Source organism: Marmota marmota, unplaced genomic scaffold, assembly GCF_001458135.2.
Source record: "Marmota marmota marmota unplaced genomic scaffold, marMar, whole genome shotgun sequence".
NCBI classification, from domain to species: Eukaryota; Metazoa; Chordata; class Mammalia; order Rodentia; family Sciuridae; genus Marmota; species Marmota marmota.
This window is the reverse complement of record NW_026000211.1, coordinates 25,173,796-25,197,872: the sequence shown is the minus strand read 5'-3', so window position 1 is coordinate 25,197,872 and position 24,077 is coordinate 25,173,796. Positions and strand designations below refer to the sequence as shown.

Sequence of the window (24,077 nt, the reverse complement as noted above, 5' to 3'; positions counted from 1 at the left end):
TGGGAGGGGGTGGGGAGTAGGAAAGAAGCTCTGACATCTTCAAAGTGACTTCACTCTGATGGATCACTCTATTCTCTTCACTTGCAGAGGAGATTTGTACCCTCGTTATCGCTGAGACTTTCCCTGAAGACGCAGGGATTTTCACCTGCTCTGCAAGAAATGATTATGGATCAGTGACCAGCACTGCCCAGCTAGTTGTCACCTCAGGTATATGGAGAATCTAAAATGCCTTGGTTCTGTTCCCCAGGTATGGTTCCTGAGACAGAAAGCAATTGTCCCTGGAAGATGGCTCAGCTGTTGGAAATGCTGGCTGCTACCAGAACAATCAGATGTTTCATTACAAAACAGAAGGCTTTGGGGGAGGGACATGAGAGGGGTGGAAGCAGAGTTGACAGATAATGACAATGGAGCATCTGAGCACTCATAAGGCTATTTTTTTAAGTCATACCATCGTGGCCTTGGAAACAATGGGCGGATTTCCTAACATCATGCTGACCTAGAATTATAGTCACCTCAGAAATCAGAGGTTCCGTCTCTGTTCTCATCAGTGCCAACACATGAGATCTAGAGGTACTTTTTCAAATATCTCGTTATCCAATCCACTCTTGAAACTCCTGAAAAGATGATCCAAGATAAACCTAATGTAATTTGGAAAGATCTTAGAAATCAAATTCCATTCATACTATGTATCAATGATGGTATATAACTTTGGTATGAAAAATAAAACTATGCATTATAGTATTGAAAACGATATTTAAAAATATATGGACTTTCTAGGGCTGGAGTTGTGGCTCAATGGGCCTCACACATGTGAGGCACTGGATTCAATCCTTAGCACCACATAAAAATAAATAAACAAAATAAAGATATTGGGTCCATGTGTAACTAAAAAAAATTTAAAAAAACATATGAACTTTCTAAACTCAAAAATTTACCACTTGAGATTGATGAGTGTTTTCTACTTTACTAAAGAGCTTTCTTGTAATTATCTCATTTCTGTTAATCATCTTACAGAGATTTTTAAGCCATCTCTTTGACCAGGCTTGGCACGTGGTAATGCACATAGAAGGCCATCAATATGTGGGTGGCTGGTTGTAGGAGACACAGGCTTAAAGAGAAAAATTGAATCTGCCTTTGATTCCTAGAAGAGCAAGAACTTGGTGCTAGGTGGCAGCAGAGGTTTGGGGATATGAGTGTGGCAACAATAAATGGTTTTTCATCTTCAAAAAGAAATGGAGGTTTCACCTTAATGGGGAAGTGGATAATATGAGCTCTTGAAGTGTTCAAAGGAGACCCCAGTGTCATAAATGGAGTGACATAATAGTGAGTATCCCAGCATTTTGATTTTGAGTTGGTTTAAAGACTGTCCACCAAATGGCCATAGCAATATGGCTCCAACAACAGCAAAAAAAAGTGGCAACAATTGGTGTTTTCCATTTCTGTCTGGGGTAAATCAACAAGAGGCACTACATAGCAAACAAATATTTCAGTTTACCTCAATAAGTATTTTTGAGTGTATGCCAGAAGCTCTCTTCTGGGTTTTTGGCAAGATGAAGACATGATTTCAATATTCCTCTGTTTCATTAAGGGTAACAGATAAAGAAACTCTCATACTGAATTACAGCTGAGGCCATCACCCAGCATGGAAAAAAACTTTCCCACAAGATCATGGCACATTTCACCTGGACTCAAAATTTTACTTTCTTAATTTTAAAATAGAATGAAAATCCAAATAAGACCTTTATAGGTTGAGCTACTGTCAGTAAACAGTTAGGCTGGCCAATTAGATCCATGAGTTGAAAAGTAAGAGGACCAGGCATTAATGATTGACATTGTCTGTATTGTTCTTTTCTTCTTCTTCTTTTTCACCAAATCCTATCTTTAGTTCTTATTTGAAATTTGTTAATGAATCAGTAGGTGGTTTCCTACAAGTGAGCTCAGTTGGGAAATGAGACAAGTCAGTGCTCATTCAAAACAAACAAGGAAGAGCCGGGGCTTCCAGATGGCAGTGTATCTACATCCAATGAGATCAGCACCGCCACCTCTTCTCTAACAAGGGAACATCAGGGATTCTCGGAAGACTGATGACACTGTGAAAAGAACCTGCTGAACTAGCAGCCTCTCACTGTTTTTTTCTCCTTTTCCCCTTCCTTAGCCAACACTGAAAACTGTAGCTACGACTCAATGGGCGAATCCAACAACAGTCACTTCCAACACTTTCCGCCTCCTCCTCCCATCTTGGAGAAGAGTTCCTTTGAGTTGGCTTCGAAGAAACCATCTGAGATCCCGCAGGTGAACAGCCCTGCCTTAGGACTTAGCATGGCAGCCCTTCAAATGCAATTCGGTTCTGCTGAGAGGGAAACTAACGGAGTCCATCCCAGCCATGGAGTAAACGGACTGATTAACGGCAAAGCTAACGGTAATAAATCTCTTCCAACACCAGCTGGCCTGATTTTGCCCACAAAGGAGCCACCACCTCTGCTTGCCAAACCCAAACTGTGAGTATTCCTGCACGGTTTTATAATATTTTCCACACTCCTGCTAAATTTCTTCTCTGGTTAGGAAAAAAAAAAAAAAACCTTTTGCCTGGACTATGTGGTAAGTTGTCCCTTCTACAGGAAAGTTGTCCCCGACTTGATGTGACCATGCTTCTAAGTGGGGTCCTCCAAAAAATACAAAAAAAAACCCAAAAACCTAAAAGTAAGGTAAATGAGAAGCTTGGTTAAACCTGCCCTTTGCTGAAAGCTATAAATGGTTACGGCTGTGAAAATATCTGTGAGTGATATGGCGTTGCGGTGTCTAGCCAAGGATGTGGCCTCTCCCCAGAGGGGACAGAGAAGGGGGATCTACATTGAGTCCTCTATTAAGCCCTGTACTAAGATATTCGCAAACATTTTAAGTGTAGGAATCAGTAAGGAGATCTGACATAGATGAGAGGAGAAAATAAAATTGAGGATGGATATTCAGCATGCAGATCCTGACATGGGCAACGAAACCAGAGAGTCGGGCTTGTCAGGAAGAAGTGTGCCCTTCGCAACACAGCCTACTTGGCCCAGGAATTCCATGGACTGCATATTTCCACCTTCATGTTTGATTTCCATTATTTTCTTAGGATAATAAAGCTTGCATGAGCTGTTTCCATTGGCACCATGCAGCAGAGAGTTGTTATGAATGGAGCCATTACAATGTCAGGGAGAGGCAGAAATATATTAACTCAAAAGGTTCTGTCGTAGCATAACAGACCTTGAATTACTGCCCTGACAGGGGTCAGTGGAAATGTAAGAGTCATACAGAATGTATATATACTCTACCAGGTCATATTTCCACGAGAATGAATTTGCCAGAACCTAGGAAAGCCCCTTCTATTTCCCCATGATGTCTGGTGTTTTTGATTTGGGGCAGGAAGGATTTCTGTATGATAGGAGTTACTCTTTGTTTCCCTAGTACCGAAGAGTCTATGATTTTTCTCTCTGTGATCAGCTCATTTGTTAGAAACATTAGAATTAACAAGCTGTTCCATCTAGAGTAATGCCTCCCATTTATACAGCCCTTTATTGTTTATCAAGAAATTTCGTGAACATTCATAGACTAACAAAATAGCATACCATCTCAAAGAACACCTTAAATTAACAAATGGCTGATTTTATAAAAGTAGACTTCTGGACAATCTTATATTGTAGTTTTAAAAAATCTACCTATTACTACTCAGCGCTTGATTTTGTGTTCTGTTCTGGCTCTTTTAAGGCAGAATGGCTACTGACTAGGTTTGTATGCAGTTGTGTGAAAGGTTAACACTTAAGACCTATTTCCAGCTCCGCTGAGAGGCTGAACAGGTAAAATGAGCTAAAACACGGCGGCCATAAAAGAGATTTACACTCTAATAGCACCAGCCATAAAATTAATTGCCACTGCTGTCTTCTTTCATCTTTGCATCTTGAATATGTATTTGCAGTGCTTTTAATGAAACAAGGGGCCTGCTTTCCTAGGAAAGAAAAAGGGAATGTGTTTAGTGACCAGGACTGTGCTCTTGATTAAGTGAAGTGTATCTACTACAATGGCCATCATAAATTGGATATAAATCACAGAGAGTAAACATGAGGAGCTGTTAACAGGCATTTACAGCCCTTCTTATCTCAGGCATTTCAACAGCTCTTCAGCTTTTAGCTCTGAAACAGTGATGTTGTGTGTATGATGGTGGGTGGGGCGGGGTGGGGGGGGTGGTCCTCTACAAAACACAGACAGAACAATTACATGGTTATTAAGAAGATAAGTAGCTTCGGCACAAGTTTGAAGAGTGACATCATGATTTGCTTATGAGTCAGATTTTCAATATAAAATAAAATGCAGGACAAAGGGACTTTGGTATTTGATATCCAAAAAAAAAAGGGGGGNAACACCTTGCAACTTAGAAGTAATATTTACGTATACCAGATGAATAAAATTCATCCGCCTATGATTTTATTCCCTTTCACATAAAAGAAGGTTTCTATTTGAAGGGCTTTATGGCCTTTTATGCTTTGTCATTGTTGGTAACCAAACTTATAGGAAACAATTAGGAGGGGAGAAATAATAGGAATGAAAATATTTACTCTCACAATGAATTCATCTGAAAATGGTGTTTTGGCAGATTCCTGAAGAAAAAGATCTGTATGTAAAATTAGGTTCTGCTCAAGTATAAGTGGGGCATAATTAAATGTAAGCCATTTAGTAAGTACCCAAGGCCCTGCATCCTGGAATTTTTGGAATGTCTTACCACTCGATGTGAGACCGTGAACAGCACCAAACACTGCACACACACACAAAAAAATCCATAGAGTAGTTTCTGTGATTCAGTGATGCTCATAATTTTCCGTCACAGTACAAAAGAAGCAACATGGTGTGTAAGTCCCACATCTTATCAGAGAAAAAGAAGAGGAATAAGTATAAACCAAGTTAATTGACAGTTCTATTTTTCTCCTTATTCTGAATGCACCGGATAAGGGATAAGTGGGTGGCTGCCCTCTCTCTATGAAAGATGCCTAAAGTTTCAGAATAAATCTAGGGCTTAGTGTAAAAGTGCCTGCTTCTCTTTATTGCTACACCACTATCCCCACCACCCCGCAAAAAAAAAAAAAAAAAAAACAGTCCTTCGAAGGCATGGGTAGCTTGGAATTCCTAGGAATAAGCCCTACTGGGAAAATGGCGAGTGTCAGATTTAGTAGGTGATTTGCAAAACATAGAGGAAAGTGTCATGTTTTCCCATGAGCTCACCTCCTAAGTAAAACCAAATAATACACAAATGACAAAATGCTGTTCTCAAACTCCATTTATTTCTTTTTTTTTTTTCTATGTTCTTGTTGTCTTGTGGGAATTGGTTAGAATCTAAACCTTTAGAAGAAGCAAAATGAGAAATCAAAAGTGAGACTGAGGGTTGTAGCTCAGTGGTAGAGCTCTTGCCCAGCGTGTGTGAGGCACTGGGTTCGTTCTCAGTACCACGTATAAATAAATTAAAGATCCGTCAACAACTAAAAAAATTTAAAAAAAAAAAGTGAGACTGAAGTCTGAAGTAAAATTCTTGCACCCAGAAGCAAGAGAGGTCGACAGATAAAATGATACTTGTTTGCCATTACTGGTGCCAGAAATATGAACACAGTCATAAAAGTTCATGCCCTTTTGACTGGGAGAATGATGATGAAGTGGTTTCATTTTTTTTTTTTCTTCATGCAAAACCAATAGTTTCTTTTTGCTCTTCCCCAAGTCTCTTTAAAAAAAAAAAAATGCCCTTATTTCCTATTACAAAAAGGCAGAATGATTTCAGCTTAAATCAGTCTTTCCAAAATCATTGCATTTTACTGACTTTGCTTCTCTCTTCTTATACCCACTTTCACCCATAGACACCAAATTATTTCTCCAAATCTTGTCTCAATAGAGGTGCATATCTTATAAAACCCATTCAAACTAAGCTATCAGGGATTTTGGTGCCACTTAGTACAATTGCAGGCTGACAAAGGGAAGCTACATCTTCATAATAAGCACTGGGTACAATCAGAGAACTGTCCCTTTGCTGCATGTGTAGGAATAAGAGATGGTGTGTTTGAGAGGGAGAAGAGAAGGAAATAGCAGCCTGTATCACTCTATCAGTGACTTCATTGTGCCGGGTTTTCTATATTTGGAAGTTTCTTGGGGTTCCCCATACCCCTGGACACAAATTCAAGTACAAATCGTTCCTTTGCCTGGAATGTTTTACTCCCTGGAATGTTCTGCTTCTAAGGGCTGGTTCCTTCTTGTCTTCCAAGTCTCAGCTTTATGTCACTCCCTTTTCTGACCACCCAATCTAAAGCAGCCACCAGCCACTCTTCAGTAAATTGTAATCACCCCAGGGCACCTAATTATTTCTGGTAGTGATTTCCTTGCTTTTGGGTGTGTGCATAGATCTCCCTTCAGTATTATAATGTAAGCTTTTTGAGAGTAGGGATAATCACTAATCTTTCCAGGTCCTGGAGCAGGGCCTGATGCATAGTCCATGTTCAAAAACTTTTTTTTGAATGATGAAGCAAGAACAGACCAACAAGAGGCAGACAGCCCCCGAGCAGCCCCATTTGTCCTGATTGACATTTTACCTAGATATGCCCAGTGCTTCTATTTTCAGACCCCACCAATTCCAGAGTTTTTCCTCTTTACAATACTTTTCCAACTGACATCATTTATCTTGTGAATGAATACGAAGAATGCAGTAAGAATCCCAGGGGAGAGAATTACATTAGAAAAGTTTATCCAACTTACTTAATTTGGGAACCCTCCCACTTTTCCTCATTTGTCCTATGTTCTCATTGGATTAACATCTTGCTTTAACATGATGGAGAAAAGGAGACTTTTGAAAGGACCGGGATATTGTCACTGCCTACTACATGCTTGCAACATCAGTAGGCCGCAGCACAGTCAAACTGCTATTTCAAGGTGTGTGTACTTGACATGTTAACACCCCCCTGTCGATGCCAGACTTTTGATGAATGGCTGAGGGCTCCTGTGCTACTCCCTTCCTGTCCTGTTTATGTTGGACTGCAGCTCAAGCACCAGCGTGGCTCGGGCATCATAATTTAGAAACTTGAACGTTTTCCCATCCTTTAACCCCCATGAGTTAGGGTTCAAGATCTCACTGTCACTGCTTGACCTTAGAATACAAATGGTTTCCTAGATCCCATTCTTGCCGTAAGCTTTACCTGGTAGATTTAAAAACAAGACAAGACATGAAAGGCAAAGAGAAGGCAAGCAAAACAGTGGATGATAGGGAGGGGTAAAATATGTGACAAAAGAGATGTAACCAGCAAGCAATGGTGAGCAGTTCCTTAAATGTACATAAATATATGTAAAATCCAGCACAGTTTCTCTTCTCTATTATTGAGCATCTGCCAAGTTTTGGGTAATGCTGGGTGGTAAGGACACAAGATGACAGAAATAAGAGCATCACCTTTGAATAATCTATAATCTGGTGGTCTCCATGATCATTTTGTCAAGAGCATGTACATACACACAAATCCCCATAAAATCCTATCCATCTTTTAACATTACACAGACTTAATAATGGAACAATGGGCGATCTCCAAATTAGATTTTCAGTGTAATCCAAATATATTCTCTTTCCAACTTAATGTTTAGAAGATAAACCATTCTGCTTCTGATTTTGAAGATTTAATATGCACCAGCTTCTATTTCTGATTAGGTGATTTTCATTATCTGCAGTCTTGTCAAATAACAAAACAATTTACTGATAGCAAAAGTGCAAAGTATGCATATGGAGCTGGGCACAGGGACCCACGCCTGTAATCCCAGCAGCTTGGGAGGCTGAGGCAGGAGGATCGTAAGTTCAAAGCCAGCTTCAGCAATTTAGCGAGGCACCAAGCCTCGAACTCATATTATGGGAAAAATAAAGCAGAAGCTAATCTTTTCAATTTGTTATTATAAAGTCACACGCACACACTCACCCAACACATTGGAAGATGATAACTAAGGAATGTAGGCATGACCTTGGTCCTCGGTTTGCAGTACTTGGCTATGCAGATATGGACTCTTCATAAATATAGCGTGACAGGGACTTTACAGGAACAGTGCTGGTGTTGGATGACTTTGGAAAAAAAACCTGCCTGGAATGGAAAGTCCATTCAAGGAACTTCCTGAAGTATGAAACTTAACTAAGAAATAACATTTTCATGTATTCTTCCTCATGATGTTTTTCATGTAAACATTGGCTTTCACAGTGTCACATTCTTAGGTATTAGGATAATACACTACTTTGCTCTGCTAGTAATGTTTAATTACATTTCCAGAATAAGGCTGAAGCCTTATTTTTATGTCTAGGAGTCTTATTTGGTACATAATATATACTGGGAAGTATTTGGAGATTCCTTATCTATGAATGAAGCGGTGCTCAACCATCCAGAAGAATTACAATATGTGTATCTCAAGTAATTGGTACTTTACATGAAAAAATACATGATAATGCAATATGTTTTCCTGTCATTTTGCCTAAATGTATATGGAGCTCCTTTGCTAATTACAAAGTAAGTTGAAGAAAGTAGGCCTTCCTGGATAGAAACATTTTATTTTTAAAGACGGGTGTAGCTCAACTCAGAGATAAGATGGAGCCACATATGAATAATGCTCTCAGAGATAATGTTGTGAAATTGATGTCAGGCTATTAACAATATGGGGTTAGGTGGAAAACACTGGCTACAAAGCAAAAAAAAAAAAATAGCAGCTTAATATCAATTTTATGAAAAAATAAGTAGTACAATTTAACCAACTAACATGTTTATTATCTATTAGATGGAAATACCCCAACATGTTATCAGTGGTTTTTTGAGGGGGTGGGTATTTGGAACAGATCATATTTTCCTATTAATTATTTTTAACTTTCTAACAACAATGTCTATTTGCACTGTCTTCTCTCTTCCATCCTCCTTCCTCCATTAAACTTCAACTCACTTTATTCCATCAATGATGATTCCTGCTAAGCTCAGTGTTGAGCACACTTGGAAGCAGAACATTCTGGCACTGAATGCCCCCATCTTCCCTCTTGGAGTCCCTCTTTTCTAAAAGCCAATGACTTCAGGAGTCCATCTGAATTTTTCGTTTGTTTTGGGGGGTTTGGTTTTGTTTTTCTCTTTTGTAGTACCGGGAATTGAACTCAGGGGCACTCGACCACTGAGCCACATCCCCAGCCCCATTTCTGTATTTTATTTAAAGACAGGGTCTCACTGAGTTTGTTGCTTGGTACCTCACTAAATTGCTGAAGTTGGTTTTGAACTTGTGATCCTCCTGCCTCAGCCTCCCAAACTGCTGAGATTACAGGCATGCGCCACTGTGCCCGGCTCCATATGCATTTTTGGAGCCCATCCTAGAAAGCCCTCCCCAGAAAAGGTCCTATCTTCCAAAATGACCTTGTTCCTCTGAAAACACTTTCTTCAAACAACGATCACCTCCCTAAAGAAAATTTCCTTTGCTTTTTAAAAATTTTTTTATTCTACTTTGTTATATATGACAGTGGAATGCATTACAATTCATATTACACATATAGAGCACAATTTTTCATATCTCTGGTTGTATTCAAAATATATTCACATCATCCGTGTCTTCATACATGTACTTTGGATAATGATGTCCATCTCATTCCTAATTCCATGCCCCCTTACTTCCCCTCCCACCCCTTTGCCCTATCTAGAGTTCATCTATGTGTGTGTATGTGTGTGTGTGTGTGTGCTGCAGATCAAACCCATCTTATACATGCTAAGCAGGTGCTCTGCCACTAAGCTACTTCCCTTGTCCCTATTTTTTTATTTTAAAAACAAAACATAAGCCAATTATTTTAAAGACCCATATTTAATGTATCATCCACCTGAAGCTTCCCACAGGAAGTAAGATGAAAACTTTTCTCTGAGAAACAGTGGTCAAGGAGAAAAGATATGAAGGAAAAATTAAAATTAAAATTTAAATATTGCCAGGAGAGGATGCAACCAAGACATCTGTTAAAAGAGGAAGAATGGCTGTGGCAACTGTGGAATTATAAAGAGTAAAAACTGCCTGAGGAGAACTATGAGAAACAATGGAATGTGTGTAGGGAGAACTCATTTGAAATTACAGTGAAAGCCTGCATTGAATTCAGTGAATATCTCCTAGTGACTTTACTTTAGTCCTCAACAGCACACAGAAGGAGAAATGGGGCATGAGTGATTGGCATCCTAGCACAATAGGGATGCTTTTATATTTATTTATTTATTTTAATTTATTTTTTAGTTTTAGGTGGACACAATATCTTTATTTTATATTTATGTGGTGCTGAGGATCGAACCCAGTGCCTCATGCATGCTAAGCGAGCGCTCTACCACTGAGCCACCACCCCAGCCCCACTGCTTTTATATTTAATTTGATTCTCTGGGGCTGAGGTGGTGGCTCAGTGATAGAGCGCTTACCTAGCATGTTTGAGGCACTGGGTTTGATCTTCAGCACCACATATAAATAAATAATAAAATAAGAGTCCATTGACAACTAAAAAATATTAAAAAAAAAAAAAAAGAAAAGAAAACATCATCCAAGCAGTGTATAGGATCAGAAAAAATTCAAAAAAAAAATTCAAAAGTAAATGAAGCCAGCTCAGGGCTCAAAAGGAAAAGACAGGACCAAAAAATAAATGGAAAAGGTCAAGAAAATGGAAGTTGCACTAAGGATGAAAATGACTAAAGGGAGTGTGAAAATGGAAGACAGATAGAAAAGAGAATCATAGTTATGATCAAAAGAGACAATTCTGAAGGTTCAAAAGCTTAAGAAAAACTCCTTCCAAGTGATAAAAGAATTTACAGTATCTCTGCCTGAGTGGAGAGTTCAAGTGGAAGTTAAGGTCACAGGAGTAGAGGAAGCGGTCAAAGAACCAAGAAGTCAAGAGGTTAGAAGGAACATTAACCTGGATGGTGGCCAAAGGTGATGCAGAAAACCAAATGCTAAATAGTAAAGTCATTGAGAAAAGTGAGGAAATGACCAAGGTTGCTGACAGGAGGGAAGAGAGCCATTATAGGTGGAGCACAGAGACTTCAGAAGAGGAGCCAAAGCTGAAGTGATGCTGGCAGAGCTGTTCTGAGAGTACCTTTGGGGAACATGGAGCCTGCCGAACCTTCCTGCTTAGGGAAGATCATGACTAGGTTAGTAACATCACTGCAGAAGGCCAGATTTCCAGGAAGACAAAGCATCTCCAACAACAACAACAATAAAAAAAAAATGTTTGAGGAAGCAGATATATATTAGAATCAGTCAAGGAGTTCCATAAGCAATGGAAGGGATCTAGAAAAAAAAAATTGAGGGCAGACGAAAAGATCGGGGAGAAGCCAGCTATAGAGAAGGAGTTTACTAAGACTGAGTACAAGAGAATCCTCCTGGGGCTCTCTTGCTGTTATTTCATGAACGGTAAAAGATTATTTGTAGTTAGAAGGCAATAGAGCCCTGTCTAGTAAAATTCCTACTTCTTTCTTAACCCCTGGTTTATTTCATTTACATTTCAGCACATTTATCCACATTGGAGCTGGGTTTTCATTGAAGAAAACTAGTTCCTGTATTTGGATATTTTAAAATGATTATTCTCAACAAATGACTCCCTAATTCATATTCATTGAATTTCACTCCATGTCTACAACTTTTACTACTTGAGAATTTATTTCTGTCTCCTACAGACTGAAATATATTAGGTTGCCAGTTTTTTGCCATTGATTTATTTTTTCTGTGAGTGTGTAAGTTTTTCATTCAAATGAATATATCACCTAGTGGTGAGAACGTTAGTAATGGGGAGGTTTATTTTAGTTGGTTTCTGCTACATGTGTAATAGCAGACAGTTCATTTTCTCAACAAACCTAAGAATGACTGTTTCCTTACTTGACATAACTTATGATTACACAGATCTTTGGGATAACATGGGAATTAATATCATTTAAAACTTTTTTTCTATATGTGGCAGGGAATTTATATTCTTTCCTTCTATTTTAAGAACAATACATGTATTAAACTAATTTGATAAAATGTACTGATTTTCATGAATAAATTGTATTTAAATTTGAGCACACATATTGGCTTCATTGTCCAAAAGGAATGGATGTCCAAAATAAATGGAAAAGGTCAAGAAAATGGAAACTATAAATTCATTGTAATCAGGACCTCAAACTCTGCTGTTAGAATACAGTTCAAGCCTTCTGACCTCAGGGTGTGGCAGTTCCCTGGTAGACTCCCCTTATCAAGGCCATTGTGAGGATGCATGAGTACCATAAAGGTTTTTGATGATGATCAAAGAAAGGGGTTCTATAAATTAGTATATCCCTTTCATTTCTTTATCTACATTCTCATGGTGTCTTGCTAAAGCTTACTACTTTACCCCATTTCAACTCTAAAAACCTGAAAAAAAAAGTCTTTGCTGTGCTCAAGGCTATATCTTCCAAAGAGTTCTCCAGGTCCATTTTGTTATTTAAATGTAACAATGTGTGCATCCATAATAGGTAGCAGTTGAGGGATTCCAGCTGTGAGCCTCCTGATATGAAGCTAGTAAAGTAAAACAGCTGAATGATTGAGGGACTATCTAAATATTTTTACTTCACTATATATGTCAAAGTAGGTGCAGCTATCTGGTATTCCTGTTGCTCAGAGGAGTTTAGAAATACATTGAATATGGGTAATTATATGCCTCAGCTACGATTTAAAACTTGCTGCTATCCTAGTAATTGGCATTAAATGTGAAGGTTGTGAAAGATTTCTGGAAAGACCACAAATATTTTCTTGTCCTTGTTTCTCTCTTTGTTGAAATAGTTCATAAGCCATCTGGTTTCAGGGATGTATCATTATGCTCAATAATGTGTGCAGCAAAAAAAAAAAAAAAGCCATAAAAGGTAGCTTGAATACAAGGCCATAAAAAAGTAAAAATGTTTTTTGTTGTGTGTAATTTGTAGAATAGAGTTTGGAGCTTGGACTTTCAAACAGTTTTAGCCTTGGGGGTAAATTCTTGCTCCAGATGACTGTGTTTTCATGTCTGGTGCCTTTCTTTTCTTTGTAACTACTGCTTTCTTCAAAGGGAATCCTCCAAATCAAATGTGCAATATTCACATTTATTTTTTATTCTCTCATAAAGCAATTTACACATATAGAAGAGGATTATTCATGATGAAGCATTCAAGAAGAATGGCAAAATTTCACTTCATACTTGGCCTAATTATCATTATCTTTGAAAAACAGAATTATATTGGGTTATTACCATTGATGAAGACCTTCTGATACTAAACAGCTGGAGAGAAATACAGTAAAGAATTTTTTATTTTTACCAGAAATTGGCAGATAGGTTTCTAACAGCAATTAATGGATCCTGGAGGTACTGTCACTCAGAAAGATGATTTATACTAGAGACCATTGCCCCTATTTTCTTCACGGAATCAGGTAGAGAAAAATTTGTATTTTCTGACTTTGCATTACCAAAAGCTGCCTTTCTAAGATGAAGTTCTATTTTATACTCTCGTGGTAAATGGTGCAAGTAAATTAGAATTATATTCCAAAAGTGTACGTGAAAGGGGATGAAGAAATCCATATTTCAAACGTCTAAGTTTTCTTGGGTTTTATAGTCAGAACCATCGATAACATCAACTGAATTTGACTCTAGGGTTTTTCCTAGAGGAGTTTAGAAATACATTGAATATGGGTAATTATATGCCTCACAATGTGACATTGTGAGTGCCTGCTACATGTTTGCTTAGGATCTGACACTCATCTGACATGCTTTCTTCTCATACTGGAGTATCTTGGAATAGATGAAATACAGGCAGACAATATGCAGACCTCAATCTGGATCTACCTCAGTCCCCAAACAAGGGGAGCTGGTTTGGGGTAGACTGAGGAGATAGGAAAGGTCCATGCCAACTAGGAGGAATCAAAGACGTCTGTCAGGCTGAAGTGTTCTTGGGAAATCATCCTGCAAGGCCTTAGTCTTGTGTCTTAAGGCCGGGAAGGAGGTTAGCCAGAGTTAGATGCCATTTTCTTAACACCTTGACCTCTGAACAGTGATCAAAAATTGCCCTTTGTGGATATCTAGTTACCCATCTAGGGTAAATTAAAATTTTGAATTCATCTTCTACTCCCAGGTCCCTATCAGGGAATTATACCCTCCAAAATGAGGATGATAAGGTAGAGTAAAATAACCACATACCTCTTGCTGACTACATTATACATACTACATTCGTATGAGCAATCAGATACAAATTCTCAATCAATGAGGTCTGTTTTCCTTCTCATATCAAAGTTCCCCCATGATCTATTTTCATATGGAATTTACTAATGCCAATAGCTCTCCTTCTAGGAGAACAAAATGCGCTTATCTCTATGTTCATGTTGATTGTAGCATAGACGTCAGTACAGTGTTTAAAATTGGAGCAGAATATTCTCATCGAACTTGAAAAACCACAAAGTCTCTCTCCTGACAAAGGCGAGTAGTGGTTTTCTGACAGAAGCAGCTGTTGCCGTGATTCACTGAGACCCAAGTAAGCAGACATTTGTTGACAATTTTTGACTTCAGAAACTCATTGCTACTACTTATATAACCTAGGCATGTTTCACATTGATGTGGCAAAAAAAGAGAATTACTTAGATCACCAAAAGACCTTGTACAAGTATGAGTGATCCAGTATAAATTATTGAAATGTTTTGAAAATCATTCGTATTTATTCAGTAAGTCAGTCTTATTTTTTCAGTACTGTTCATAGCTTTTTTCTCTTTTTTTTAAACACTCAACTATCTTTATCCCTATCTGTTCTCATTAGGACCACAATGCAGCTCTGAGCATCTTCTTAAACATTTTTTTTTCCTATGACATTTTCCTGCTCCAAAAGTATTGTCCCTTAGATTCAGGAGAACTCCCTTCTGGGATTTCCCCATCATCCAGTCCATATTGACCAACTGACTGCTCTCTAGGCTTAATGTTCCCCTAGGACTTCCCTTTGACATCTCCTGGGTGTACATTTTACCTTCATCCTATCCAGGTTCTTCTAATTCCTAAATGCCATATATTTCACTTTTAAATTTATTCTCCCATTTCCCAGAAGCATGCATATCAGTAACAAAGATGCAGAGCACATTGAGTTTCCATACCCTGTGCATTAGCTTTCTGTGATCACTGTGACACAAAATATCTAAGAAAATCAACTTAAAGGAGGAAAGATTTATTTTGACTCAAAGTTTTAGATTCAGTACCTGGTTCTTTGGCTCCGAGGCAGAAACATCATGGTGAAAGGATGTGGTGGAAGAAAGATGCCAGGCAGCAGAGAAAGATCAAGAAAGGGGCTGGGGACAAGCTATACCCTTTTGGGGCACTCTCCCAGTTACCCATTTCCTCCAACTAGGCCCACCTAACAATAATGCAATCCACTGATGAATCCATCAACAGATTAATCCACTGATGAGGTTAGAGCCCTCGGGATCCAACCACTTTCCAAAAGCCCCACCACTGAACATTGCTGCATTTGGGACCGACACTTAATTTCCAAATTATGATACCCTACTCATCTGAAAAATGTATTTGTCTATCCTCACATTGAATTGACAGTTTGTCTGGATTTGGAATTATAAGTTTTTCTGAAGAATTTTGAAGGAATTACTTCAGTTCCAGTTTTTAGTGTTACTGTAGCAAGTTTAGTGCCAATCTAGTTTCTGATCCTTTGTTTATGACCTACTCTTTTTTTCATTCTGGAAATATGTAGAATCTTCTCTTAAACCCCCGTGCTATGAAATTTCATAATGATATGTCATTTTTTTCAGACACTGTTAGAAGATATTTAGTCTGCCTTTTCCATCTGGAAACTCTCATATGTATACATTATGTAAATTTTCTATTATTATTTTTCAATTTTCTCTATACTTTCCCCCTGTTCTTTTTGAAATTTGTATATTGGGACATTAAAACTTCTAAATGGCCATGCGCGATGGCACATGCCTGTAATCCCAGCAGCTCGGGAGGCTGAGACAGGAGGATCACAAGTTCAAAGCCAGCTTCAGCAAAAAGCAAGGCAATAAGCAACTCTGTGAAACCCTGTCTCTAAATAAAATACAAAATAGAGCTCGGAGTGTGGCTCAGTAGTTGAGTGCCCTTGAATTCAATCCCCAGATTAAAAAAAAAAAAAAAAAAAAAAAAAAACCTAAATGGATAGTCCAATTTTCCTTTCTTGCCTATTTGTGTTATAGTTTCTGTAGATCTCTTCACCTTTGTCTTCTAAACCTTCTGCTGTGCATGCTATTTCTGTTCACATTTTTAATTCTAAGACTTCTTTCTCTTTCTAAATTTTTATGGCATCCTATTCTGTTTTGTGGATGCAATATAATAGTGTTCTTTTATCTCATTATGGATTTTAATCATCATTTTTTTTTAGGACAATGGCTACTGTCATGGTGGTCATTTAGCTCAGTGTTTCTTCCTCCACCGTTTTGTCTGCATTGTGTTTATGTCTTAGATGTCCTTTTCCCCTGTAGTTTATTTGAACTAAATTTCATGTTCAAGGCTTTCCATAAGCATCTCATGACCTTTGGCACCAAAGTGGACTGGAAACCCTATGCCTGTTTGGGTTTACCCCAGAATGGGCAAGGACCCCAAATGCCAGTGGGGAGCTTGAAAGACAGCATTTAAAGGCTAATTAGGGGAAGGGTCTGCCTTTCATCTGTAGCACATGGATACATTCATTTAATTCTTTACCCTACTTTTTAGCCTCTTCTCAACCCCCTTCATTCTGCTGTGCCTTGTGTTCCTGTGTCTGCCCACATTCTGGCTCTCCATCTCCAGAAAGTAAGCCTGCCTCCTCGGTAGAAAAGGAGAAATGGTTGATGAGCTACAGGGGGTGGGGAATGGAGCTGACCCTCTTGCCACAAACCCCAAACCCGTCTTGCCTTCAGCCCCACCCCTCTCTTCCACCTTCAGAGGAATCCAAGATCGAATTTCCTGTTGCTCAAATTAGCATCCTTGTTTGCTTCATGACTCTGTACTCACTTGAGCTTCCACTTTTTTCTTCTGCTCAGTGACAGCTCATTCATTCACTTTTAATTATAATAAATTTGTTTTTCAGTTATTAAGGAAGGAATGAAAATAAGCACGTCCATTCAATTCACCATGTTTAAATAGTTGTCAGTTTATGACTTCAGAGTTTATTTTTCAATAAGATTCTTTCAAGCCCAAAAAAGCAGTATATAACAGAGACAGAATCTTCACCCAATCTAGGGGATAAGCTAATCACTGCCACATGTATGACACAGGTTCTTTGTCAGTAGAAGGGAGTCATGGTTGTACCTGTTTTATAGGTCACACTGAATAATGTCCTAGTACAGACCATGCCACAGGGCCGTTATATTGCTTTTGTTACTATTAAGAGAATGTTAACAATGAGTCCTTTGTTACTTGACCACACATATCGAATGTTTCTGAAATAAGCAACTTTGAAAACTAGCAAAAAACTACCAGTGAGTTCTTCCTATGGTATGCTTATTTTCCTACCATGACCTTAAAAAAAGTGGTGAAGAAAAAACATACTAATAGAAAGTCAGACTAATTAGTAAAAGTTTTTGTTTTCATTCAAATCACCCTAAGAGTTCCTGGAAGTTACACATACAAACTCTACTGAACTAATAATCAGAAATGCGGGACTTGTTAGGGCCAGGCTACGGATGGTGGGTTACAACAGGTTGATAGACAACTTGTTCTCTTGTGCAAGTTTCGATGTGAAGCCACGTAGAAAACAGTTAACTGACCAGTGGAAAGAGCATTTTGTGAGACATGATACACGTTGATGGCTAAAGGCTAGAAATTAATACTTATTGTCACGCTTTCTGCTTTGAAATGCTAGAGCTTTCCAAGTGTTTTGTTTTACCAACCAACCACATTGTCATTAGGGAGATGCTTCCAAATTCATTACATCTTCTCCTGTGACAAAGAACGGTACAAAATAAAACATCTAGATGTTCCATCAAAGTCCCTGGCATTAAATTCCTTTCCCAAGAATCATATCATGTATATTCCACATAACATGCATGATAGACAAATAGTTTCCAAAGAACTTCTGACATTTTTCTTGTCAATTATCTTGAAGTTCCCACTTTCCCTTTTTCCCCACCTATAACCAGGTAATCGATGGGCTTACTTATCAGTGATGAGTAACAATTTTTAAAAAGTAGGTCAGTGACAAGTAGTAAGAAACTTTTTTAAAAAAACAAACCTATATATAATCTAGATAAGGTTTGAATCATTATAAACAGAAAAACAAATTAATCTATATTATTTGGGGCAAGCCTACAATGACCTAAATTGACAATAAAAGTATCCAGGAGCCTTTTTTGAAGAAACCAATCACTCCTCCTCTCTTGTTTGCTTCTAGGCCAAAGCATATCACTGAAAGGTCAGAAATTGCAGGGCTTATTGGAAATGTTAAAAAAGGTAAAAATAAGCAGCAATTTCTTTAAAGCCAGAGAACATATGTATAGGCAGTTAAGAATAGTTCCAAAAGTAAAAAAAATGGCATCAAAGTGCAATTCTTCCTTTTCCACACTTAAAGTAATTCATTTTCTTAATCAAGACTATCCCAAGGCAAATCAGAGTGTTAAACTGATTTACAATATGATTCATTAAAATGAACATTAAAATATATATGATAGAGGTCTATTTGTATATAATCTGAGAGTGTATTCTTTACAACTCATTATTCAGCCATTTAAACTATTTCACCTAAAGTGCTAACTAAAGCATTATCAAGGAACCAGGAGCTCCCCAGTATGAAATAGGTTGAAAAACTTACAGTGATGTTCCTTACTCTTACAAAGAAAAATTCAATCTTGGGCACATAAAACACATGAACTAGAAACTTGAGGCTATAATTATAAAATTATGAGCTCTGGGAACATTTTAAAAATGTATACCTAGGATTTGAATTCAGATTTTAATTTGGAAGATCAGTGTTAAATATTGCAATTCCTTTATTTCTTTAAAAACTTTTACTATTTTAAGGTTAATTATAAAATGATGGCATGAGTCCTGGGGTTTGATTCTTCTGTAGCTTAGAAAGTTATCTCTGTTCAATAACTGGAGAGAACCGACTGCACATCCTGCCTGCACAAAGCTAATCAGTAGCTTGACAACTTCAGCCAAACATCCACACAGAGTGTGGGGCACAATCTATATGTCTCCTGCATTGCTTTTTGTTTAAAAAGGTTTGGGATAGGGTTATGGTAGAGGGATAGTGCAGCCTGAGATTGCACATTGCCTGATATTGCCATTTTTTTTCTAGTTCAAATATATTTCTGATTTGAGCTCCTGTGAGCTCAAGAGAGCCATTTTCTCATTTATTTTCATCTCTATCTTGAATCTTTCTTAGCCTTTACTGTGGATAAGCAACTGTAAAGGTTTTGAAAAATCAGCCTCAAGGAGTGCAATATCCTATACAGAATGAACTTTCCAGAAAACCCAAAGTATTAGAAAACAAAAACTAACACTCTTCATTTAAGCATCAAAATTTAAAAGAACAGATGAGAAGATAAGGAAGGTTAACTATAGAGAGAAAGGTTAACTATGATAGTGTAACGAGGATAGAAATGGTCGGAAATGTCTTTCTACATAATTTAGTTCAGAGTCAGTTTTCTTAAACAAGAAGAGATGGAACCTATTATCCCCAGAAGAGTTCTTGCAACATAATATTTGTTGCCCCTAAAGAGTGCCTATCTTTTACATAATGAGCATAGCCACTGAGTTGCAAACCTACATCAAATGAGTTTATGTGCTTTTCTCGGTAACAGACAAACCATGTACCCCACAGCTTCTAGCCCTTCTGTCCCCTCCCCTTACTGCCTGGCTCCCCTACCCCTTCTTTGGGGGCTTGGCCCTCTCTCCATTGGCTCCACTTAGTATATCCCTCAGACAATATTCCTATCCAGGCTGCTGGTGAGAAGGATGTGGGGGGTGGGTAGGTTGTCCCCAGGTGTCTATGGAGAAGTATTCTAGGACCCCCTGGGATCCAAAACATACAGATGTCCAAATTCCTTATGGAGCACAGCATAGTATCTGCTTATAACCTACATCTGACTTCCTGTATACCTTAAATTGTCTTTATATTTCTCATAACACCTATTATGAGCAATGGCTATTATGCTGTATTGGTTTAGGGAATAATGACAAGAAAAGTCAAGTTTTCTCCCACATATTTCCATCTGTGATTGGTTGGCTCCTAGGAGGACCCTGCAGCTACACTGGGCCGACTGTTTAGAGTAGGTTACCTGTTTTCCTGTGAGAACAGCTATAAAAAAAGAAGACCTCACTCTTACTCATATTAACCACATATTATAATGCAATCAGAATATATGCAGTTATTACACTGAGGCCCTCTCTTTTCCCTCTAACCATTCCATTTCTATTATGCTATACCTGAGGCAGGCTGCCAGGAAAAGAGAGATGGGAGGCAGCAGCAAAAGGCCATCCATACTTTAAAATCCCTTTTTCTCTAACTTTCAAAGTTCTCTTCCTTCCTTGCCTCCAGCACTGTGGATTCTGCATGCTTCTTGTGGACTGCCTCATTGTATCTACAGTCAATAGTCATGTTGGTGGAAACTTCTTTGGGGGCTGTCATGGAGGGAGAAGGGTGGGAACAGAAAGTTTCCGCTTTGGGTCTTGGTCCCTGATGGTTGCCAGAAGTGTCTCTTCTGGAAAAGGGATTACTTGCACCATTTTTTTGACTCTGACTTTCTCCTTCCCTCTTCCTCCACCTCCCACATTCGCAATTTACTTTTATGACCACTCTGTGAAAAGTAGAACTACTCCTACTGATAGCTGGGCATTTCACTAACATTCCGCAGGTTTAACCCAAACTTCACCAGAAGGAAACAGCAGAAAAAAGACCAGGAAACTCCCCACTGATGTGGTATCAGTGGAATGAGCTCTGCAATGGAAAATCTGCTCAGACCACGTCTTTAGCTTGATGAGTTGTTGCTTCACTTTTGCTTTGATTTCTCCTTTCTCAAAAATGGCCTTATTTTATGAGCACAGAATGTTAGCATTAATAATTAATCAGTACATCTTATTTTTGCCATGTAAGCAAACTTAGGCAAATATCACAAACATGGAGTTTATATGAACTGGCAACCTGGGCTTGATTCAGTAGCTCAGAGACATCAGGGGCACTTGGGGTCTTCTTGCCTTTCCTTCATGGTTATAAAGTAGCTGCAGCTGCTCAAACACCAAGTCCTTACAGCAGTCTCCAGAGCAAGGAGAAGGGGCAGAAGCAGTAAGTTTCATGAAATTCTGTTTATTTGATTCTGAAAAAGTCCTTTGTGGAAGACATAAGGTCATTGATCACAGCAGTGTCTCAGGATAAGTTTTAGTTTCAAGAAAGGTTGGGAAAGTGAATTTCTGGCAAGAGGAATGGAATCACCATGACTGGCAGCGACGGGTCATTACTCACTCCTGGAGTTGCAGGAGGCCCTATATGCAAAGGATCTTTGTCTTATTTTATCTGAAAAAAATCAGGATTGACCTTGGGTGGAGCAGGATGGCGGAGAGGGAGCTGACAAACAGTGGAACAGCATCTGCCGCAACATGTTGGAGAACATTCACAGAGATCGGCCCTCAAGTTTGTGTTTCCAACTACATGACCTCAGTGTCAGAAATGTGCTGACAACTGTGATGAAGAGACAGGGAGAGGAAAGCAGGCCATCAGGAGACATGGCAGCCAGGGAGGGGCGGCTGTTAACACGAAGTGTCACGCCTTGGAGGAGAGGAAGCAAGGAGCTTCATCAGATTGTACACAACAGAGGGAAGAGGTCTCGAATGTGTGTTCTGGGACCTCGTGCTTCCAAAAGACAGCTTTGGGTACCTGGAGCACAGTGGAAATATAAACTAATGGCCATATATGCTGTATAAAATTCCATGCACACAGAACAAAACATCAATTTTGGTTCCCTTCTACTGTAAACAGCCACACTAGATCTGCTCTACAAAATGAATAAGACTAAAACATCATGGGACACGCTCATCAATAGTCCTCAAAAGAATGGAATGGAGGCAAATTAACTAAATGCTCAGATGGCTAAGACCCCTCAAAGAGTCTTGCTGTAACACATGTTTGGGGCCAGATTTTTTAATTTTTTTAAGTAAAATTATATGCAAGTAACAATATTCTTGAGTGCCAGATGGAGAAGACATCTGTAGAGTGAGAAACTAAGGAAAACACACTTCCAAGATTAAAGCACATTAGAAGAAAATTATTGGCCCTGTTAGTAATGAGGAGTTTGGAAAAGACGTTCTCTATGTACAGCATGCTCACTTAATGGATGACACACAAATTGGCACTTGCCAATTTTTTTTTTTTTTGGTCCTAAACCAATATTCTTAACAAGGTGCTTTGCAGTAAAGCAACAGCACACCACTTTGCTTTCTTCCCCAACCTTCTTTTCTGCATTCCTTGGTGTGATCTCCATGGTGAGAGAGATTTGTGGATCTTGCCATATAGGTTTAGCTTTGCAAAGAGTCTGTTTGGTAGAATTCTTTTGTCCCTGTGCTGTGTGTGGGTGACTCTCTGTTAGTCATGAACAGTTGAAGACCAAGTAGAAGAAAGGATAAGTCAGCCCAGAACCCTGACTCTCCAAAGAGCAGACCTCATTGGTCTTTTAACTAGTCTCACTACAAAAACCAAGGACAGGGCAGCTTTCTGGGATGTGGGGCAGTGGTTTCAGGCTGAGTAAAACATGCATAGTCCACTGACCAGATAGCAGCAGCAGCTGCCTAAGTCATCTGTTCCCAGCACCATTTCCTCAACTCTAAACCCTGCTTAGAGGAGTATGGCCGGTGAATTCCAAGCATGGAAGGAATCTGACCACTCTTTTTATTTTAAAACCACGTTACCTTTGTCCTACCCCTCAACTTTCAAGGCCACTTCGCTTTGCATTTTTCATTGATTTGTGGCCAGAAACTAATTTGAAAAAAGAAGGAAGGAACGAATGTAAAGCTTGTCCTTAGTCAGGGTTTGGAATCAATTATGCTTCAAGAGTCTTTTTCGATAGCAAAGATCTCATTCTCAAAAGGCACCCACTTAAAACAATACTGGGTCATGGATTGGGGGCAAGAGGGCCCAAAGATGGAAGGTGCCTGAGGGTACCCCTGTGGGAGACAGAGTACACGCACATGCTGACTGTGGCAGGTATCACCCACCACCCACAGTGTTTGATGATTCTTATTTTGTTTATAAATTAAATTTTCTCTCTACTTTTCCTACTGCCACCACCCTGTTGTCGGCCTGGACATCTCATTTCTAAGTGTTCTCACAATATCCAAACTGATCCTTCTGCCTCCCTGTGTCAGTCCTTCTTAAATTCACATAGTCATACCTATCCTAATAACCAACAGCCAATCAATTGTTTTGATTTTCATTATTGTACTTCACATATATAGTATTTCATACATATACATAAAATTTCACACATATAATATAATATATATATATATGTATGTATATGTGTTTTCAGCCCTACTTTTATGTTTTTTATAATACCTATTATTACAGAAAATATGGGAAAATACAGACAATTAAGGCTCTGGAAAGAGACAAGCATCACTTGGAGATGTAGAAGAGCACGGTTTATTCAGCACCTGTGTGGGCTCAGCAGAGAGTCCTCTCCAAAAACTGAGCACAGCCCTTTGTTCTCAGTATCTTTTATACAGTACAGACTTCTGGGTTTTAAGATTTTCTCATGAAAGTAACCTTGATTTCTCCCTCTTTCTTCAGGCAGCTCTGGTTCCCGTCATAGCTCTAAGCAAGCATGATTACAGAAGCAGAAACTAGCAGGTTGCAGTTATTAACAGAGATCAAAGAAACCTCTTAGGTAGGAGTTTCTGCTTCACCAGCATATTGCAGTTGCAAATGGCACCATTAAGAAGTATAATATTTGCCTGAGTACGGTGGCACAGTCCTATAATTCCAGTGGCTCAGGAGGCTGAGACAGGAAAGCCAGCCTCAGCAAAAGCAAGGTGCTAAGCAACTCAGTGAGACCCTGTCTCAAATAAAATACAAAATAGG

General features: G+C 38.8%; 1 protein-coding gene across 5 annotated transcripts in view; it reads left to right on the top strand.

Moving 5' to 3' along the window:
• Positions 1–24,077, top strand: part of Palld (palladin, cytoskeletal associated protein) — a 372,211-nt gene that overhangs the window by 184,247 nt on the left and 163,887 nt on the right. For all 5 annotated transcript variants that reach the window (XM_048791698.1, XM_048791699.1, XM_048791702.1 and 2 more), the window contains 2 exons: positions 88–207; positions 2,156–2,498. In XM_048791698.1, coding sequence (XP_048647655.1) covers positions 88–207; positions 2,156–2,498 — 463 coding nt within the window. The remainder of the gene's footprint in view (positions 1–87; positions 208–2,155; positions 2,499–24,077) is intronic.